The sequence below is a fragment of the Aedes albopictus genome, chromosome 2, assembly GCF_035046485.1.
Source record: "Aedes albopictus strain Foshan chromosome 2, AalbF5, whole genome shotgun sequence".
In the NCBI taxonomy this organism is placed as follows: Eukaryota; Metazoa; Arthropoda; class Insecta; order Diptera; family Culicidae; genus Aedes; species Aedes albopictus.
Window position 1 is genome coordinate 201,256,004 of NC_085137.1, and position 22,307 is coordinate 201,278,310.

Here is a 22,307-nt window from a genome sequence, read left to right on the forward strand (position 1 = left end):
AACCTAAATCTCAAATTGATTTAAGTCGATTTCCGATTTTTAGCCGCCTGAATCCCCTTAGTGCAATAGTGCCCGAACAGAAACATATTAAGGTATTAATCTTAAATACCAGCATACCTCGATAAGCTCTTTGCATGGCATTTGTAAGGTATTCCCTTCTGCTCGGGTTGTTAAAATTTTCGCATTTGTTTTTAGAGTTTGTATAGAATAGAAAGCAGTCTCATGGAAATAATGGACAACCATGCGCCTCCATTCGTTTGTAGTGAATCTTCCATAAAGTTTGATATGCACGTAAAACTGGAAGGTTAGCGATAGCAAATTAAAATGTTTCTACGAACGTTTTAATGCAATTGGGCAGCATGCATACCCTACGGGTGCATTTTACCCCAACTTCCACTATCTACACATGCTGCTCATCGGTTGTCTTTTGGCACCAAAAGCCACCGGCAGATGATCGAGTAACAATGGAACGGAAGGGAGAGTGTTGTCGTGAAAAGCTCAGGACCGGACGTTTTGCGCAAGCTGAGAGGAGCTCTAGGATGCATGAGAATTAAAACCAAGAGAGATAGAGGGCTGTGAGCTGAAAAGCTTGGCCATACTAGAAAAAGGATACGTTTGGTCACGTTTTTTTTTGGAACGGAATTTCCGTGCAGGCTCGAAATGTGCTGAGGGGAGAATCTAGCTCGCGTGTTTGAATGTGAGGTGCTTCTGGTGGTAGTACGTAGACTGTGACTGGAGCTTTCATCGTTGCTCTGCTGCACCGCACGGCAGTTCGTGCGCGTCCATTGCGATAACAATACCTCGGTTATCCCTGTACATAACTACTCTAGTACGGTTTTTAACAATAACACAATTTTTGGCTGGAAAAGTGGAAGAAGAAGATTATAGCTGCAGAGTTTTCTACTAGCTGGAAAATTGGTGCATTTGAATTCGATGACAAAAGTGAATGGAGGGCTGTTGAGGTGCAAATAATTGTGGAATAAAGTGAAATGTGAAAAGCCGTACCTTGATATTGGGAGTGCTAGTGCTGAAGGGTAGAAAAAGGAAAATTTAGATCCTAGTTGAACCCTTGATAGGACATACGCAGAAGAGAAGTGAAAAAGCAGGCCAGCTAGCTCACATTCGAGCAGCGCCCCGATAGACGCAAGAGAGCGAATAAAATGTCATCCAGACGTTATCCTTGATAGAAGAAACCGCTCCTTTTTTAAAAAGGTGACTTTTTAAAAAAAGGACGCGTGATGAAGCCATTGCAGCCAGCCATCATGAGGGAGTCCTGCTACCGTAGCACTATTACTACTATTACTATCACATCCAGGAGAAGAGCCATGAGCAGCACCATCGCTAGGGCGGCAGTCGTCAACGGTGGCAGTAGCAGTACCTCCGGCCGAGCTGCAAAACTCGGCTACCACCGCTATGGCCGGATGCTCCCATTCGCATTGATGGGGCTTTTGATCGCCTCCTTTTGGCTGCCATCGAACCTAGTTAACGCTGCTGATTTAATGGATGTTTCATACTATGACCAATACTATTCTACCGAAACAAGTGTTATAATAATAAATGGTAATTTGATTTATATTACTAAACTGTACCTTAAAATAAGAGTTCTATTGTGAATGAATGAGTCATTTTTTATCAGATCTTTGCATTAATCTACTTATCATGATGAATCAAAGAACAATTATATAAAGTACATGCCTCATCACTATGACCCTGCTGATGCTTTGTTCCTCGTCATAGCAACGATGCCACTTCAGACAGTAATTGCTTTTACGTTTTTTCGTTTGCCTCTTAGTGACAACGATATGGTTGAATAGAATTTGTTAGTGATTTCACCTTCGATGTTTTTGCTACATTTATGAAAAATCGACATTCCTCTAGGTGAAAAACCATCAAACAAACCTGTACTGCTAATATGTACTTCAATTAAATATGTAAACCGTGAGAATTTTGAAGCGGATTAAGTAGTCTGATTAAACTGAGCTGCCACATTGCATCTGCCTGGGCTTGAATCAAGGGATGCCGTTGAATAGCTCGAAGCGTACGCATACTCTCCGATGTTTTGCATGTGAAAGTGTTCACTCCCATCGTTAATCAAAACGCCAGTTTCCGTCTAACGGATGCTTGAACGGGGTGGAAATAGGTAAAAGCAGGCGCCATGCATTCTCGGCTAGTTGGGCCTTACAACAAAATATGAGATTCTCAAGGAACCTGCCTTATACCGCAACGGAAAATGGTTAATATGTTTGAATTTCCCCACTGGGTGCTGGCCTATGCGATACTCAAAACAATTCGATTACATAACCGTAGAAGTGAGGCAAGAGATTGTGTGGAAAGCCATTGAGCGAGAGCGAGAGTGTTGGAAGATCACGAGCAGAGGAGGGAAAATCAAGGCCACGCAAAGCAGCCCCTGCCCAGTGATGCCAGTATGTGCGTAGTAATTTGAAACTTGTAGGCGATAGATTTGGCATAATTTGTTACGATTGAGTCATGGAAATTAGCTAATAGAAGAATATACTTAAATAGATTAAATGCAGTAGGAAGACCCATGCATTCTATGCATATTTTCAAAGTCACCTGTTTTATTGATTTTTGTTTATGCTTTCTTTGGTATTTTTCGTGAAAAACGTGATACTTATGATGAAATATTGTAAAAGTCCTAGTTTAATAACTCTAATTTACAAAATAAAACGAAAGTCGTGAACTTCTGTCAACGACCAAAATTTTTGAAGCATAATTTAGCGCTGATTTCGAAACCGTGCTTTAAAAAAATAAAGTAGAACAGTTTTTGAGTTTAAGCTCAATATTGAGTTTTACAACTTTTTAAAATATGAAATTTAATAACATTCAAATATCTTGCGTTTTGTTCAACCAATTTTAAATCTTTTTACATAAATTAAAAGCTGAATACAATACCATTCGATCATCTGAATGCAGGTTTTGTGTCAGATTGATAAATTCAAGATATTGGCGAGTTTTGGGGACGATCTCCTTAAATTTTAGCAAATTTTCCAAAAATATATGAAGAAATATATTTTTTCAATTAGAAAAAAACAATTTAAAAATTCTTTCTCAATGTATATTTAGGCGAGTTACAGTAAAAAAATTCAGCTCAATCGGAGCATTGATTATGATTAATGAGATGTGTAAAGTGAGCGACTTTGCTTAAAAATAGAACAAAAATCGATTTCAAATCATCAACCTTGTATGGAAATTCGGAAAAATTTCCGCTCTACTGTATTTTTTTTCCTTCGCGTTTTCGAACTCAGGGCATGATTCTACGCCAAAAACGATCATCAGCTTACCGAGTTCAAAAATGCTGTAAACTAGTATAATACATTTGTTTATTCAGCACATCATCGAAACGCGATGGAGACGCATGGTTGTTTATTTATTTATTATTTTTTTTAGAATGGTCAACGGAAGCGTTAAAGCCGTCTCGTTCGAAATAGGGTCTGAGTTCCATAAGTAATCTCACGCTCCCAAATTCATCCGATTTGAAAATAAGCGATTACGGCACGGATTGATTCCGTTCTTTCTGTTTTCATGCGTGCTAACTTCTAAAAAATATATACATAAATAAGAAACAAAATGAACAGCGCTTCAATCCTTTGTTTTTTGTAGCATAAATATGTTTCTGGAAAACCTGAAAAATATGAAAACAGGTTTCGGAGAATCCTAAAAAAATAGAAATACCTGTTAAAATATGTTTCGGAATGGGTAAATGGTCGGAAAACCGATCGTGATGTTCAGTGCCGATACAACGATACTATCTGGCTTCTGTTCTGAACTTTGGTAAACTAACGGTGGTCTTTGAATCACATGAAATTTTATACTTCATGTAAATTTTTGAATTTGTTCCAAATGTAGACAAATGGTTCAAATTCAAATTCATCGAATCTGGAAGATGCAAATCGTCTGAATAAGATAAGATTTTTTTTTGCAATTCCTCATCGTAATAGGCTGTTTTACCTCATGCAAATCTGACAGGAAAAGGCCTACTTTTCTACACCAAATTAACAGTGCTGTAATGGTTCATTACAGCACTGATTTGCGTTGCGTAATGAACCATTACAGCACTGTTTTCAGTTTTGACCAACTTCTTGATGCTTTCTGGATGCAGTTTCGAAAAATTGTGACAACTGCACAGTATAACCTGCTATGATCAGATTTTCTTAAACATGGCTTTGAGCATCAGTATGCAGTTTGATGAAAAATTTTGTTCAAGCGGTAATTTATGAACTTGCAAAAAACGTTGTACGCAACTCGGTGCAGAACTCGATTTTTACAGCACTCGTCGTAATTATCCAACTCGGCAAGCCTCGTTGGATAAATGTACAACTCGTGCTGTAAAAATCGCCATTCTGCACCTTGTTGCGTAAACTACTATTTTTATTCTTAATCACTTAACCTAATTTACAGCTCTATTGTCCTCTGGGGCACTACGTGAGTAATTTCAATTGACAGCTGCACTTACATTTTGTACAGCGCCTAGATTCTATTCTACTTTATCGAACTGGTTGCCTTTCTGCTGCTTTCACTTTTTCTACTTTTATACCTAGTAGAATGATGAGCACAAGGATGATGATGGATGGCCGTTGTTCCTTTCCAGTCCGATTGGGGGTCCATTATGAGTAGCAGTTCGCCGATGTCCAGGTATCCGAGTCCGTTTGAGCCATGGGGCTCAGAAGAGGGTCAGTGTCAGTTGCTCTCGGAGGAAAAGCAACTGACGAAAAATTGCAAGTGCCGGGGCTGGGAATCAAACCCATGACCATCCGCATATGAAGCGAACGTGTGACCAACTACGCCACGGGCCCCGAAGATAAGATTTATCCGAATTCTAAGCTGAATAGCATTAGTATTAATCTTCAAAATCGTGAATATCCGTTATTTGGTTAAGTCTGTTAGACGTGCGGTGGCTCTAATAAAGAATCTGATCACATGCTCTTCGATAAAGATTAGATTCTAGCACCAGGCGATGAAATTTCGGAGGAACTCCGGATATAATTACGGAATACAAAGCTCTGTAGAATGAAGAGTTGAAACTTGTCTGAGTATTCAATTTTCGTTCATTTTTTTCCGGAAATTCATTAGGATATTTGAATGAATTTTCCGCTAAATTCGTGGTAGGGGATAACGCCAAGTGAAATAGTGATGTTTTTGAATTCTATAATTTGATTTGATTTAGCATACCTATGACCTACTCAACACCAGGATTATTGGAGCAAAAGTATTTTTAAGAATCTCGGTCTGATTTTCTCTAGAGAAATATGATTGTACACACTTAATTTCAATTACCGTGTACAGAATTTTTTTTGACGAAATCAGAACAACTGAACAAAGCAAAAATGGATTGTGCTCACGTTTGTGACGGTTAGCGTACTGAGCGTCAGTGAAATCGATTACCAAAACTACCGAAAAAGTGTTGCTGTTCTTTTTTTTATCAAAAAATACCGAACAGGCAATTCAGGCTTGAGTGTGTATACTGAAGAAATAAGGACAATTTATGGCAGAATTCCTGGCAATATCCATTGATTTGTTAAGAAAATTGGTTTATATACTTTTACAATAAGATACTTAATCAGAAATTCCTATAGTGAACATGGGTTTCCGCCAACATTTCTTCAACTGTTTCCAGAATGTCTGCTAAATGAAGTATTATGCTGCTTTGCAGTTCCAACAATAAATAAATGGTGCTCGCTTTATGTACAAATGTACAATTGAGATGGGTATATTTTCGATTAGAGGAATAACTTATAACAACTAATATACTTGAAGGGCTACAACTTCTAGCGGTGAGTCAACGCCGAATGAAGTATCCACCTCCGCTGGTCTCAACCCTTGGCTAATCGCTTCCAGTCGCCCTGAACATTGAGGGTCCTTAGATCTTCCTCAATTGCAAAAAGCCAACGTGTGCATGGTCTTCGACGAAGCTCACGACCTCTTCCTGGTTCTCTGCGGAATACGACTCTAGCTTGTCGTTCCTCCGGCAAACGAGCTACGTGCCCAGCCCACCGCAGCCTGCCGCGTTTTATTCGCTTTGCTATATCCATATTTGGTACAATTCGTAGTTCATGCGATACCGCCAAATGCCATCCTCCCGTTTACCACCGAGTATTGTTCGCAGCACTTTACAACTAAAATACTAGCATAGCATAGCATGAATACTTCCACAAATCATGGATGGAGTTGCACAGCTGAATATATCCATTGACATAGCTGATGTCGCTACTATTACAATGCCATAGACCTACTCAGCTCCACACACCTGGCCAAGTCCTTGCAAGCATTTAAATAGCCCAATCATCAACAAAATGTCACTTTTTAACCGCAACGCGCTCGGCGTGGTCGCACTTGACCCACTCCCGCTGATCCTGAAAATTTCGGGAACCGTTCAAGACAGAACGCGAAAAAAATCGCGTCAAGCAAAAAAAAAAAAGCGTCCGATCGCGGCGATGCTTACTTCGATCTCCAGCACTTTACAACTCAAATACTGTGCCTTTAATTGTCTCGGTAGCTTAGTCGGTGAAGCACTGGTCTATCGTATAATAGTCGTGAGTTCAAATCTTACGTGGACTGTTCTCCAATATTTTATCATAAGGATTAATCCACCCCTAGATGCAGGATGATGTTAACATAACTCAAATTGTGACAAAAAGAACATCAGTCTAATCAAGATACATAATAACATACTCTATTATAATCAGATCAAAATGTGATATAAACTTTAGCATCAAGATAAAAAGTTTGTATCAAATTGTATAATATTGTACAATATTATACCTATGAGTTATAATATCGTACAATCACCAACCATGTTGCACATGATTATGTAACAATGAGTTATGAATATTATGTTATAATTATGTTGTATTATTGTTAGAATCTTCCAGTTAGCGTTTCTAGCGTTCACCGCATGTAAACAAAGACGTTACCGTGTATGGATATTAGTATTGTGACAACTGTGGAGTTATGTCAAAAACACAATGGGCGCTATCTGTTCCTCTGTTCAAACAATCTCAAAGTTTCACTGTTAGTTGATCAACTAGTTGTGTATCAGTGGTCCGAATTCAGAAAAGATCAGGCTATTCTACACGAAGTTTGAAAGATCTGTTATATCTCTGGATTCAATGAACCGAATGCAATAAAATATCAAGCATTTATGACTAATACAATGAGCTCTGAAAAACTTTTGACTTAGCTGAAAATTCTTAACATGGAAGAAAATTATAACGATGAGATTGTATTTCTAATATAATACCAAATTACCCAAAATTTCAACATCGTTTCAAAATTCGAGATAGCAATTTAAGCTCATTTTAATCCCCTCTAATTGACATGAATAAAAATATGTTTAGAAGAAAAGTAACAAAATAGCCGACAATAAATTGAAAAAAGTAATGGTATGCATATGAAAAATGACCATTTTACTAAAAACCATCAAATAAATAAAACCGCTTTAACTTTTTTTTCTTATAAGGCTGATACAAATTTAATTTTGACTTTTTGTCTCCCCCCCCCCCCTTCAAAAATTTTTGGCTGGATTTTGCATTTTGAGGGGGCATATAAAAAAATATTTTTCAAAATATCGGGTCTTGCCAAAAGTTCTTCAACAAATCCGATGTGTGTTTTAATATTTTCCAGATTAAATGCTTTATTATTTTTAACCCCCCAAATTAAAACAAACTTTGCTTATAATGAGTACGGTAAACACTCGACTACGCCCCCCGAATTCTGTGGTAATCTTTGCCACTTATACTAGAAAAATAAAATTTGTATGGAGGGCACGAAGACTGGTGAAGTCTAGTGCTTTTCCCCTACACCTGCATTATTAAAGTAGAAAATGCATTGTTGACATGGAAGCTTTATTGAATTAGGTTTGCCTCAACAAAAGCATTCATCGAGATATTTTGATTAAAAAAAACTGGCACCGCTGCACCCTACCAAACCAACCATTAGCCTCCAAATATCCTAACCAGGCAACGATGGCTCAGGCTCAAGTGTTTGTGCTTGCTTGGGTTATGTTCTTACGCGGAACGTTCGGTATAGGGATTCCTGCAGCGGTCAATGGACTTCTTCTGACGTATTTTCCTCCAACCGACAAACGAAATTATAGCCCAAAGGAATGGCGCTTGCTAGCTTGTCGGTACGTATACACTCTGGCCTGAGCTGCGTGCAGCTCAGTCCAACCAGTAGTGACGATGAAGAAAACATCATAAACCGCCACCAGGTGGTCCTCCTACTCTCGCGAGGAAAACTCTTTTTCGCCAAGGAATATTGATTATCACCCGGAATTAATTTCACAGAGCTCGCGAGCGACGAGCGAGGGGCATATCAAAAGGAAGATTTTCTCCGGTGGGATAGGAAGAGAGAAAGAGAGGAGAGGATGGTTTGTGGAGGCCGGCGGGGTCAAGTGTCTATCACCTGAACAGCTTTGACATTGAGGAAATATTACCTGGACAACTGCGACTCGTGGGGCTGTATGTGACTTGACAAAACATTGGCTGCGGAGTGGGTGGCATTGATTTTTTTTTTGTTCATTCTCAGGTCGGGTACTTATCGTGAATGGTTATTATTAAAAAAAAAAACGTTTTGTACTCGTGTCTGCTCTGGTAGCCAGGTGACGCGCTTAAATGGCCAAATAAACCAAACAGTTTGAGCTACGAATGTACCAAATAGAATCATTAGTTTTAATTTCCCCACGGTTTCCCGAACTGAATAATGTAAAACATTCACAGATAAAAATTATGAGATTTACACGTCATGTAAACTTCAGTTTAGTCATGTAAACTTAGTGTTATGATGGTTTACATGATATATGATGTAAATATGTGTTATATGTCATGTAAACACACAGAGTCATGCTGAATTACATGACATATAATGGAAGTTTACATGATATTTTATTACTTTTACATGATATGTCATGTAAACTTCTGTGATCTTCCACGCTCCAATCCAATGTGATCTTCCACGCTGTGCATCATATGTCACAGAATTTTACACTCTTTTTTCGATCTGTGTTATTAACACTAGGTCTGCATAGGTGAAAAAAAAACCAAATATGTAGCCGATGCGGTAAAGGCATAAGCAAGGCCTTGCTGAGGGTGACGGATTCAACCACCAGTCGGTCCAGGATCCTTTCGTAAATGGAAATCCTTGATTTGACTTGCTTATCCTTTGACAGATAAGCGTATTTCGACTACCCCTTGCAGTGGTCATTTATCTTCTCGGTAAAGTCGGCACAAGAACTTAGACTTTCATTCTTTGCGCAACTCCGACCAAAAAACTGCAAAATATTGATTAACTCAAAGAGTTGATGTATAAACATTTCAAGAAATTCATACCTTTAAATTCGTTTTATTTTATTTTGTGAACTTTAATATTTATGTTCATATTTTTTATGATTTTTTCTACGGTGCAATCAATAATATTGGATCACCATGAAAAAAAAAATAATAATTTGAAAAACATTCGAAAACGAGTGAAGGCTGGATATTTTCAGTAAATTTTGTAGTAAAATCGCTGAATCTCGGAAACAGCTGCTTTAGCAAGAGCAGGACCTTTTCCCGTGTACCTATTCTTATTGCAAATTTCGCGTACTTTCTTTCAAAACCATTTGAATTTTCTTAAATCCAACTGTTTTAAACAAACATATTTTTTTAGTCTATCATGTTTCCATCTTTACTCTCAGTTCAATAAATTGCATTACATGTCAACTACCATCATTAAAAAATATAAATATTGTTTATGGGATAATTGATTTTGAAATTAATGTTAAAAATACAATTTTAAAAACTTTATTTAACAGTGTATACGTTCTCCACATATGCCCACAGCTGTTAAGACGATGGGTTTGAGCTTGTCCATGCTGAGGAGAGGGGAAAAATTCAAATTCGTTTCAAGAATTTTTCGTAAGGATTTTTTTTTCTATCTTTTTAATAGGATAGAAACACAGGCAAACACAGGAAAAAAATATCATCGAATTCAACTTTCAGCCGTTCCTTGTTACATAGAATATTGTCGAATTGTTTTTAGGGGAGCGCCTTGTACAAAATTCTGTGCAATGTTTCGTAAATTTAAGGACTACACTAGCGCAAGTCGTTGATAAATGCCGTTGTGTCAGAGGTTTTTAAAATTGAAGCTATTTGAAGAATAGAAGGAATGGGTTATTCTGACGATTTAAATGTATTTTATAATTAACTTTTCGAGACAATTTCTGGCGAAAATCCCGAAATATTTAAAAACCCTCCCTCATCAAAAGAGATAACCTGGGTACCGAAAGGTGTTTAATAATGCAGTAATAAAAGGTAAAATACCAAAATCAAATATTAAAAATGAGTATGTAACATAAAGAGAGCATACAAACTTCTGTTATTTAACGAACGGAATATTTATTTGTAATTAAATTAGTATTGGAATATGCGGATTTCCTATTTCGGAACATAATTGTTGTATTGTTTTTGGTATGTTTTTACCTTTCATTACTACATAGTTGCTTTCTGATTAGGAATTAGTAATATATTTGGTATTTGGTATGTTTATTATAATTGATTTAAAACAGGTAAAAGGAATAAACCTGTTTTTGCTCAAGAACTTTTATAATTAATGCTTAAGGACAGACTTCCCAGACAACCAATTTGCACGTATAATGAAGCTTATGTTCATGTTATACGTATTTTTATACGGTAAAGTTACATCGCATAAGATGCAGTAAAAATGCCTTATGCGTACAAAAGTGGAGGCGCTATACGTGCATTGACGGGATGTAACCTTGTAGCTCAGGGATTAAGGGATCAACAGGGTCGTCTATAGAGGATGGCTTGAACTTTCCTGTCTCCACGGTTTTAAAGGCAGTCTATCAACAGTAACATTGAACATTTGAAGCACATATGAACACCATAGAAAATCTGAGACCGACCAACAACATTCACAAACGCTCTAAATAAATATACTAACGGGAATTAGAACAGATCATCAGACCAGCGAGGGATGGTAACTCCTTCCGAGTTCGGAACCGTTCAACAAAGGGCCAGAAATGGTAAAATCGCTAGAACCAGGGCTGTGTCCTTAATAAAGTGGCTACTCTGAGGCTAGTTACAATTTACATAATTTATTTTGTGACGTCACACTTAACTAGGGGTACTTGCATGCTGATTGAACTTCGGGATCCGGATCCCCGAACTGTGGTAGATTGTTGTTTCGCAGGTAGGTAACCGGCGGCCACATTGGCGACGGTTGTCGGGGCTATGGTTGGCCAAATGAAGATGGCGAATTCTTGGGCTGCAGCTGGAGGCATTCGGAGGACGCAATGGCGACCGATCGTGGTTTCGTTCGACCGGCAGATCGCAATGGCCGTTGCTGCGGTAACCCTCACTTCGTAGAGGGGGGGGGGGTTCACGGCTTTTGTCTGTCGAGGCCGCCACGGAGATTCGATTTCCGATCACTGGAGAGCGCACTTGACCACTACAGATGCTTCCGGGATCACTCCTAGGCAGTGGTACACAAATAGAAAGAAAAAGGCCCAATTGCTGGACCTAACCACAAATTTGAATACCCCGTGACGTCACTAGCACAAGCCTCTTACAATTTGCCATGAGCAATACAATACAATAATTCACAATAGAAATTACCTTTTTCTTATGGGTTTTCTGTTTAACTTTCTACTTTTTGTATCTTCGCACTACTATTTAGCATCAGAACTGTTGGAAATAACACATATTAGTTAGGTCCTTTTTACATAACACTAATCCAAAAACACTAACCGTACTATCTTCGTGGACGTTAATACTAATTTTCAATATTTTTTGTGGTGTATTTTAAGCATAACTTGCACAATTTTGAAGACCTAGGATAAGAACAAAACAACACTTAGTTATTAACGATTTTATCAAAAACTATAAATTAATTTTAACCTTTTACAATATGTACACTATTTACACGCGCGCACTACTGTCTGTTCTGGTGATCTTGATCGGAAAAAGAGATTGATCATTGGCATTTCTGGCTTTTATAATCAACGGCCATCTGTGGAACAGAGCTAGATTAAACATGCAACATTCAACATACATCTATTGTTTAATCTTTTGCGCTCATAATTTGGTCATATACCCGATTTTTGCTGGCTCCATCTGTCTGTCAAACTAAAGACCAAGAAGTACTTTACCCAGTCTCTTTACAATGTTATACTGTCAGACGGCCCGTCAAACAGTGGGTACAGTAAAAGTGGAACAGAGCTCTTGCACTCATCAAGCCAACTGAGTGAAGCCACCCGTTCCATACTGGTATTAATGGGATCTTACTTCGCAAAGGGCGTATTAGTCATAACCGGGAATTCGGGAAAGGAAATTGGAAATATCAATAAATCTTGTGGCGGAGCTACAAGTCCAATTTGGAACCAACGGTTACAATACCCCGTTGTCCCTCCTAAAAAAAATGAAGAATTTTCATTTTGTTTAAACATTCTAGTATCGGTTCACGCATAATTAATGCTGGGAATAGGCCCTTTTTAAACACTTGTTAATCTTCATCGCTCACGAGATGAAGCAAAGGTTCTCATCAAGGGGTACTTGGTACTCATACTCATACGTATGCAAAATTATCCACTTGTCACTTCTGCTAATGTTTACGATCGACGCGAAAACAACGGTCCGCGAAACCGAGTTTACAACGTTTACCCGCGATTTACACGACGAAATCCCGTCCAAAAAGGTATCCGTCAGCAAAGTTCCAGCTATATTCGGACCCGCGATTCAACTATTCATTAACCGGTCAACTTCCATCCATCTGTTCTGGGAATCTGTCCGATAGCGATCTTCTTCCTACGGAGGCGATTATGGGGGTTTCCACGTAAGGGTAATATATGGTAAACATTAGAGATGACTATTGATTGGTTCTTCTATTTACTATCTTTAGCAACATTCGTGCTTCATTGATGCCCGCGTCCGGACGACTGAATGGTGAGTATACTCAATTGAACGACTGATCTGAAGATTATTTTCATTGATCAGTTTCGGTTTCAGAATCGTTTGCTGATCATTCACCGAATATGGCCTGCGATAGGATAAATAAGAACGCCAGCTTTTCCACAGAAGCTGGTCCTAATCGAGGGTATAAACTAATCCGCAGAGCAACAACTCCATCCCGACGGATCTGAGTGTGTCCGCTTCAACAAATTGATGATCTTTAATCTCGGGTGGCCGACCCGAGCAGAAGATGTACTTTAAATACCTCACTGAACTCGTCAGGAGAAAACAAATAAAACGTTGTCGATTTTGGGTGTTTTTATTCTTTGGAGAGAATATAAGAAAGTTTATCGTTGTGCCACCATGTTTACAAATCATGTTCTTACGAAATGCAATTCACAATTTCACTCATCGGATTTGTGGCAAAAATGAAGTTTTCGTTCAGTCGCGTCGAATGATCGGAAGACGAATTGATCATTATTCACGCGCCGCGGTTTCTTGCTTACATGTTTTTCGGGTAGGATTTACGAGTGCAAAACGAGGTGATCCCAGACAACCATTCCCGGCGATTGGTTGCTATGATTTATCTGATCCTTTCGGTGAATTAGGGGTTGAGAGAACACGAATTGTTCTCTCCGTCGAACCCAAAATTCTGCATACTGCTTCTTCTTAACGTCATCACACACCTGAGCATGAATGGCGATCAATGCTGGTTGTATTGAAAATCGAATGTTGTTCCGCCGCGAAGCACACCGATTGTGCGTCTCATTGCTTTCTTTTCGGGGTTTCATTTCGACGTTATTGGATTCGTAGTTCATCGCGTTTTTATTCCGGTTGGATTCTAATTGGTTATTCTAAGTTGAGTTCCAAGTCTGATTGGAATCGATCACTTAAAAAAACTAATTTGTTGTCCTAGGGTAACCTAGAGTGCGCGTTAGCAGACGATGACTTTTGTTAGTTCTGTTTCTGGTCACTAAACGGTCCTACAAAACCTTCGTTAGAAGAACGAAGAAAATTACCTAAAAACAGTAGTTTTTTCTCTCCCCCACCAGGAGAAATGAAAATTCAAAATCATTTTAGTTGGGCGCCAATTTGTAACCTTGTAGCTCAGGGATTAAGGGATCAACAGGGTCGTCTATAGAGGATGGCTTGAACTTTCCTGTCTCCACGGTTTTAAAGGCAGTCTATCAACAGTAACATTGAACATTTGAAGCACATATGAACACCATAGAAAATCTGAGACCGACCAACAACATTCACAAACGCTCTAAATAAATATACTAACGGGAATTAGAACAGATCATCAGACCAGCGAGGGATGGTAACTCCTTCCGAGTTCGGAACCGTTCAACAAAGGGCCAGAAATGGTAAAATCGCTAGAACCAGGGCTGTGTCCTTAATAAAGTGGCTACTCTGAGGCTAGTTACAATTTACATAATTTATTTTGTGACGTCACACTTAACTAGGGGTACTTGCATGCTGATTGAACTTCGGGATCCGGATCCCCGAACTGTGGTAGATTGTTGTTTCGCAGGTAGGTAACCGGCGGCCACATTGGCGACGGTTGTCGGGGCTATGGTTGGCCAAATGAAGATGGCGAATTCTTGGGCTGCAGCTGGAGGCATTCGGAGGACGCAATGGCGACCGATCGTGGTTTCGTTCGACCGGCAGATCGCAATGGCCGTTGCTGCGGTAACCCTCACTTCGTAGAGGGGGGGGGGTTCACGGCTTTTGTCTGTCGAGGCCGCCACGGAGATTCGATTTCCGATCACTGGAGAGCGCACTTGACCACTACAGATGCTTCCGGGATCACTCCTAGGCAGTGGTACACAAATAGAAAGAAAAAGGCCCAATTGCTGGACCTAACCACAAATTTGAATACCCCGTGACGTCACTAGCACAAGCCTCTTACAATTTGCCATGAGCAATACAATACAATAATTCACAATAGAAATTACCTTTTTCTTATGGGTTTTCTGTTTAACTTTCTACTTTTTGTATCTTCGCACTACTATTTAGCATCAGAACTGTTGGAAATAACACATATTAGTTAGGTCCTTTTTACATAACACTAATCCAAAAACACTAACCGTACTATCTTCGTGGACGTTAATACTAATTTTCAATATTTTTTGTGGTGTATTTTAAGCATAACTTGCACAATTTTGAAGACCTAGGATAAGAACAAAACAACACTTAGTTATTAACGATTTTATCAAAAACTATAAATTAATTTTAACCTTTTACAATATGTACACTATTTACACGCGCGCACTACTGTCTGTTCTGGTGATCTTGATCGGAAAAAGAGATTGATCATTGGCATTTCTGGCTTTTATAATCAACGGCCATCTGTGGAACAGAGCTAGATTAAACATGCAACATTCAACATACATCTATTGTTTAATCTTTTGCGCTCATAATTTGGTCATATACCCGATTTTTGCTGGCTCCATCTGTCTGTCAAACTAAAGACCAAGAAGTACTTTACCCAGTCTCTTTACAATGTTATACTGTCAGACGGCCCGTCAAACAGTGGGTACAGTAAAAGTGGAACAGAGCTCTTGCACTCATCAAGCCAACTGAGTGAAGCCACCCGTTCCATACTGGTATTAATGGGATCTTACTTCGCAAAGGGCGTATTAGTCATAACCGGGAATTCGGGAAAGGAAATTGGAAATATCAATAAATCTTGTGGCGGAGCTACAAGTCCAATTTGGAACCAACGGTTACAGGGAAAATAATGACGCTATATGACTTGAAGCGATATCTTATGCGATGTACGGTATGCACTATTGCGACGTAATATAGCACCTTATGCGACTTAAAATATTTGAAATAAAAAAATCTTGTCACCTAAGTATCGAACTAATAACCTTTGGATTATCGAGCCGAACTTCACATTTAGCACCAAACACTGTAACTTATGAAACACACTGATTAAATGTCATGATATTCTAACCTCAGTGCTTGTTGAAATGCACTTGGTTTCCGTGCGCTGTGCGTGTTCGGCAAGCTCTTTGGAAATCAAAATGATGTAGCATGATTTCCCGCACAGTTACCACTACTCCTCTCTTGCTAGCACCATTCATTGTTAATTATAAGGTCAACAAAACAAAAGTGATGACTTTGTAACTTGTTTTGTAACCACAATTATGACCTTTCACTTTCTTTTAACTTTTTGGCACTCCAACAGCACCTCTTTCATTGTTATCACATATCACATCGCGATATGCCAACGTTAACGATTCTAGCTTATGCGAGTTTGCATGTACATTTGAACGAGTTTATTTTCACTTTTATGCGATTTAGTTTGTACACCAATGCGAGTTAAACTGACATAATTAGAAAAGCACCAAACGAAGTCGTATAATCATCGCAGTACGCAATTATGCGAATTCAATTGACACTTTGCGAGTTCACGCGAACGCTTTTGCGAATAAGCAAAGTTCGTCGCAACAAAACATCGGAATGTCATCTACTACGATGTAGTCATGCTTTATAAAAGTTAATTTGCACTCTTATATGATTTTACCAGATACATCGCAGTAAGTTCAAAAATAACATCATATGCGATGAAAATTGTCCCTCAGCCGTACATATATGCGATAGTGACTTAAAATAGTACTTTATACGATGTACAGCGTGCATCCTTATGCGATTCCTGGATGTCTGGGTTGTTACAATTCCAAAAATGGCCGACTTTGGCACCAACTCACGATTTCGAGCGAACAAAACCAGCGCACAAGATCTTCTTATTTTAAGCTTTTTACAAATGAGCAACAACAGAATAATTAAATGCACTGTTGTTTGACGCTTGCTTCTTGAGATTTGTGTTTCTAAAGTTCTGATGCACTGTTAAAGTGGGATTTCAAGACTTTTGTTCCTAAAGTCCACTAGGAAAATTCTCCAGGATTTTGCTTCGATTTTTTAAAAATAATAGCAATAGAAATTGCTGCAGTCGAGTGCTTTTATCATTGAACACATGCTTTTCTGTTTGAATTAGTTCTCTGTAAATTGACGATTGATTTTCATCAAGTTTTTGTCAAATTTGTTTTTAGAATTTGTACATATTGCCGGAGTGTTCATCTGTTAGCTTCATAACATTTATTATATAGCGCATTTTGTTCGCCACTGGACTATCGCACGAGTTTTCAAGATTGCGAAAACGTAAATAAAAGAGCGCGATTGCAACACATCCACCCGGTGTGTTCAAAGCTCTTATTCAGCATAAATCGAAGAAATAGTGCGCCGAAGACATCAACTGGATTTGATGCAACCGCGCACTTCTATTAACGTTTTCGCACTTATGAAGACTGAGTGGGCAGTCCAGTGGTGAACTAAATGCGCAATACAAAAATAGTGAATTTCAACGATTTTCCAAACCGAATTTTGATTTGTGTAGAGTTTCTATCAGTCATCTATTTGTATTTTTTTCTTTTTTTTTTTTTCAATGCGACCCTTCACTCACCCCCACACCAAAAAGCTCATCACACCAAACGGTGTGGGTAGAGCTTCCTGGTAGTGGACGCAACACTATCAAAAAAAATATTTGAAGACTGAGACTAATGAAAATTAACATAACTACAATATAACAAAATAAGTAAATGTATAATTAGTAACCTACAAATTATCCCAGTGGAGAGAAGTCTACTTTTAAGGGATTTTTTGGTTAATTGTTGTGTATGAGATTATCAGTTGCCCTAACTTAAGCAAGAAACTTAACTTTAGCATACACATTATATATAAAACGATACAAATCAATTTATATATAAAACGGAACTGGTGCGATGGTTTTCTTTTTTTTTTTACTTTTTAACCCTCTAGTACCCATTTTTATAAATTTTGATCTACATATCAGTTTTCGTCATCTAAAATTGGTTTAAACTTGTTATGGAAGACAATTCTTTTTTATGTGCGGTTTTGTGATTTTTTGTTGTAGATATTTTAAATTTTATTTTTTAACATCCATACACTTTAATATTTTTCCTCAAGGCCTATTTGGTTTATCGTTTTTTGAGCCAAAAATTTTGGAGACTTTCTGATAACTGTTGAGAAATAATAGGGTAAGTGTTCCAATTTTGGTTATTACTCGCCATAGTTGATTCCCGGGTAGATCTTAATGGCAAAAGAATGGCAAATCTTACCATTAAAACAGAATGTTTGAATGGCAAAATGTGTTATTTGTTTGTTTGAAATAAGAGTTAAAATAACAAAAATAATAACAAAATTTTGGTAGCAGGAAAACTTAAAAATAACTTATTTTGCCATTGTAATAACAAAGTAATGGTAAAGCATGCGGATTAAATTGAAGAACAAAATAAGTTATTATTGAGATATTTATAACAAATAAAGACCCAAATTAACTGTTATCGGTGAATAACAAAATATGACATTCTTGAGTTAATGATAACAGAATAAGAACAAATTTAGCTGTTTATGTGGCGATCAAAATAATGGTAGGTTTAGTTGTTCAAATTCAACCTCAGGTTAAATAACCACTAATATTTTTTTCCCCTCAGGAAACGGCATGCTCCAAGGTTTTCGCACTGGGACCATGAAACCAATATTGCAAATTGAAAGAAAGTATTATATGAACAAGCTCTACCAATCTATCAACCACAATGTCAACGAACGTGTTGAAGAATGGGTTCATGCACTATGGTCGAAACAACAAGTTATAGCTCGATTCGATCCAAAGATGTTATACGTTTTGAATAATAATCTGGTGTTCGACGAAGATGTAGTTGCACGATGTTTCAGCGCTCATAGTAAGACACATATTGAGGGTTTAAATCTGTGTACTCAAAGAAAATGTCAGACGTATAAATATGACGATTCTTGGATCTACATGAACGGTAACTTTTACCGAATACTGGAAATAGTATCCATTGCGAATCAAACACACAGCTGAGAATCCGGATTTGTTTACTTTTGCGAGATACGTCAAATTGAAAAGTTATGCTTGAAATATGCAATATAATAGTTAATGGTATATTAAGAGTAAAATATGTTATGGTGCCTAATGTTTATAAATAATTTCTTACAATATCAAAATAATGGCAAATTTAGCTAGGAATGTAAATTATGTTATTGTTTTGATATTTTATACAATTCATTATAAAAGGTTCTAAATTGCAAGTTTTACCATGATAGTAATTTTTGTTATTGATGTGTTATTTAGAATTATTCATGAATAACATAAATATCAATGACAAGATTTGCTATGATTGTATATTTTGCTATTGATTTGCCATTTTAAGTTTTTCATAATAACAGAAGAATGGCAAAACGAGATATGATGGCAAAACCAGTTATTATTTTGTCCTTTGTTTGCCATTAGCCTCTACCCGGGTTTTCATCCTTTAACGATGTTATTTAATCAACAAGAAAAATTTCGTGAACAACGGATCACGTTTACAAAAGATGGTAGCACTCATGTAAACTCCACATTTTGTTCAAATTATGGTAGAAATAAATCATTTTCCTTAAATTTTCGGCTTCCTCGCACCCTTTTTCGCCTTACTGTTCCAGTTATGGCTAATCCCATAAGGAATGCATGCAAATAGTGCATAATGGAACCGAAGTTAAAAATGTATCCATAACTGGTACAGGGTTCCTATCATTGGCACACGCTGTAATAAATGCTAAAAGTAGTTTTGGTTCCTTTTCTATATTTTTTCCTGTAAAGTATGGAAACTTACCTATCTTCTAACATATTGATGACATTCGTTGGTCTTCTCGTTATTTTTGTACAAATAGTTAATTATTTTATGGCTTTTTCGGGCATTTCCTACTCAGAGTGTATGGGAGTAGAGATTAAAGTGGATAATGAAATGATAGATATGATAGTATTCGCTAGGTTGCGAACAAGTGTGAACATTTTTTAAAGAAGGTGAGATTAGGAATGAAGGCCATGTATTGAACGAATACATCGAATGCGTGAAACTTCTGCCGTATGACCTGTACTTTTAAACAGATCGGCTTGGTTGGTAGTTCATACCACCATACCAAGACTGGCAAAAGACTCAGGCACCCGACTGCCTGTATTGATCTGTTTTCAATCCTGGTTCTATCGATCAGTAGCTTTTTTGGAATTTACACTTCCGTTCATAGGGGTATGCCTATATCAAGGCGTAATCGAGATAGTTTCCATGATCATATCCCGGATAGATTTTGCAAAACAAGCTCCACCCTAATAACCTTACCTTGTTCACATTTAGCAAGTTTCGAATTCCACCTGTGCCTTTGAAATTGTGCGTGTTAAACCACTTCCAAACCGATTCAGATGAATAGTTTATACACCGTAACATCATCAGCAAGTTTACGATTCTGAACGGTGCATAGCTCCGCATAAAAGCCAAACTCTCTCGTTGCTACCGTTTGTCCGTGGATACCGGGTTCACTCGCCGGCTAGGGAGCGGAAAATCCGCAAGAGAATTTTCCTCACTTTGGCTAACCCCATTTACTGCCGAATAATGGGGCAACGTATATGTGTTCCTTCCTAGATCCAACTATAGGCATACCTAGAGCAGTTTTGCATTTATGCTGCACCTAAAACGGTGCAGTCAAATAAAAAATAGTATCGGTTATTGTGGGGTCTACGGCTACCGTTCTATCTTAGACAGTTACGTAATGATGGCTGCATCAGAACACTATACTCATTAAAATCGTTGGGGATATGTGGGGTGATTTGCTACAATGTACCCAACTAACATACAATGCGAATGTAAACGCTAACGAAGCTTTCTTTATAAGGTTTGAAGCCGAGCTAGTATACTGTAGCCATGAACGAAAGCCTATTTTTAAGGTTTCTATATTTACCAATAAATATGGAAAACCTTATAAAAATAATACAATGAGCAGTTTAAACCGTTTCCCCTGTTAATGCCAAGACTAGATGCTATCAAAGGCTTCATCGGAATGGAAAAGTATTATTGGCTGAGAGCAAATATAGCTATATTTGGGCTACTACAGTTTTCAAGTCGTCATTAATAGCTAAATCGGATGGCAAAGCTTGCTTCAACGAGGTTAATGTCATGGATAAGTATGACTCAATTGCATATTTTGATACTTATGCAAGAACGAGGACACTTCTTCTTCATGGTACAAGGCTCTCGATTGATTTGAATTTTTATGTAGCATGGCTTTCATTTGGCAAGTGTCAATCAAAATTAAAATTTTATTTTCAGAAAACTGTCATGTTCATAAAATAATCTTTTAAAATGATTATCAAGTGTGATTTTTGCTTGTGGAATTACAGGTATTCTTCGATATAACGTACCCTCGATATAGCGTACCCTCGATATAGCGAATTCGATATAACGTACATTTTGCTTCGATATAACGTACAACATTGAAATTTTTTGTTTTTCCCGCGAATAATCCTTAGATAAACTACGAAATCACTCAAATCAATGTTTTGTTGTAGCATTAGCCTTGTTACCTAGAATTAGCGCAATTTGGGGAAAAATTTAGTGTACGTTATATCGAAGCAAAATGTACGTTATATCGAAGCACAAAAAACGAAATGACTTTTTCGTCAAAACTCAAGTTTGTCATTATTGGTTTAGTGAATTTCACCGAAATTATTGTTTGGGATTAATTTCACGTCGAACACATCAATACTAGCATAGCATGAAAAATATTAAATTTTTCTCTGCTTCGATATAACGTACACTTCGATATAACGTACAAAGAGAAAACTTTTTTGTACGTTATATCGAAGAGTACCTGTATTTGTTAAACAATATTGTTCAAAAACATAGCGATTTTTCAAAACATGTGAAAATGGAATTTGCTGTCGGCTCCATTTGCAAAACAAAGTCGTACCCAAACATTCTGGGACACCCAATAATCACAGCAAAATCCCAGTCCATATGAAAAGTCTTTAACTATGATTAGGGTCACAAAATCACATTCTGAACGCAAGCCTGGAAGCATTGACCCGTTGAGGTTTTATGCGCTAGTAGTGGATGCCCTTTCGAAGCAACTACCTAGACAGGAAAGAAAATTGTGGCTTTGGTAGAAACATCACAGAAATATAAGGCGAAAAAATTCAAATAAAGAGGACCAGAATTCCGAATGTTTCAACGTCGCCGGTAACACTCTGTGCTGAAATATTCTTTTGATATTCTTCGCTCCTTCTGGCACTATTGCTGTTTTATGCTAACTTTGCTTATGTAAATATCATCATAAAGCCACATCCGACCGGTTGTTGGTTGAGAAAAAGCTGGGAAGGCGAAAAACGCGGCAGCAGGAATGTTTTCGGAGTCCACCAACCAACAGTCAACTCAATATGACGCATCGTTTTTTGTCCTCTCTTTTGTATGTTTAATGGCTTGT

The 22,307-nt window shown here is 37.8% G+C and overlaps 1 protein-coding gene and 1 long non-coding RNA gene across 6 annotated transcripts in view; both read left to right on the forward strand.

Annotated features, from left to right (window-relative positions):
• The first annotated feature begins 492 nt into the window (after window positions 1-492).
• LOC109400338 (sodium/potassium/calcium exchanger Nckx30C) overlaps window positions 493-22,307 on the forward strand; it is a 297,046-nt gene continuing 275,231 nt past the window's right edge. For 2 of the 5 annotated variants that reach the window (XR_009997612.1, XM_062850998.1), the window contains exon 1: window positions 493-1,560. Coding sequence is in view for 4 of the 5 variants with exons in the window: in XM_062850998.1 (XP_062706982.1) it covers window positions 1,239-1,560 (322 nt within the window). In the remaining variant the exon portion in view is untranslated. The remainder of the gene's footprint in view (window positions 1,561-22,307) is intronic. The other 3 variants (XM_062850999.1, XM_062851002.1, XM_062851001.1) reach the window with 3 other exon arrangements.
• LOC115259072 (uncharacterized) lies at window positions 11,931-13,326 on the forward strand. Its single transcript, XR_003893960.2, has 3 exons — window positions 11,931-12,846; window positions 12,913-12,956; window positions 13,020-13,326. It is a non-coding gene; the product is annotated as an uncharacterized LOC115259072 (long non-coding RNA).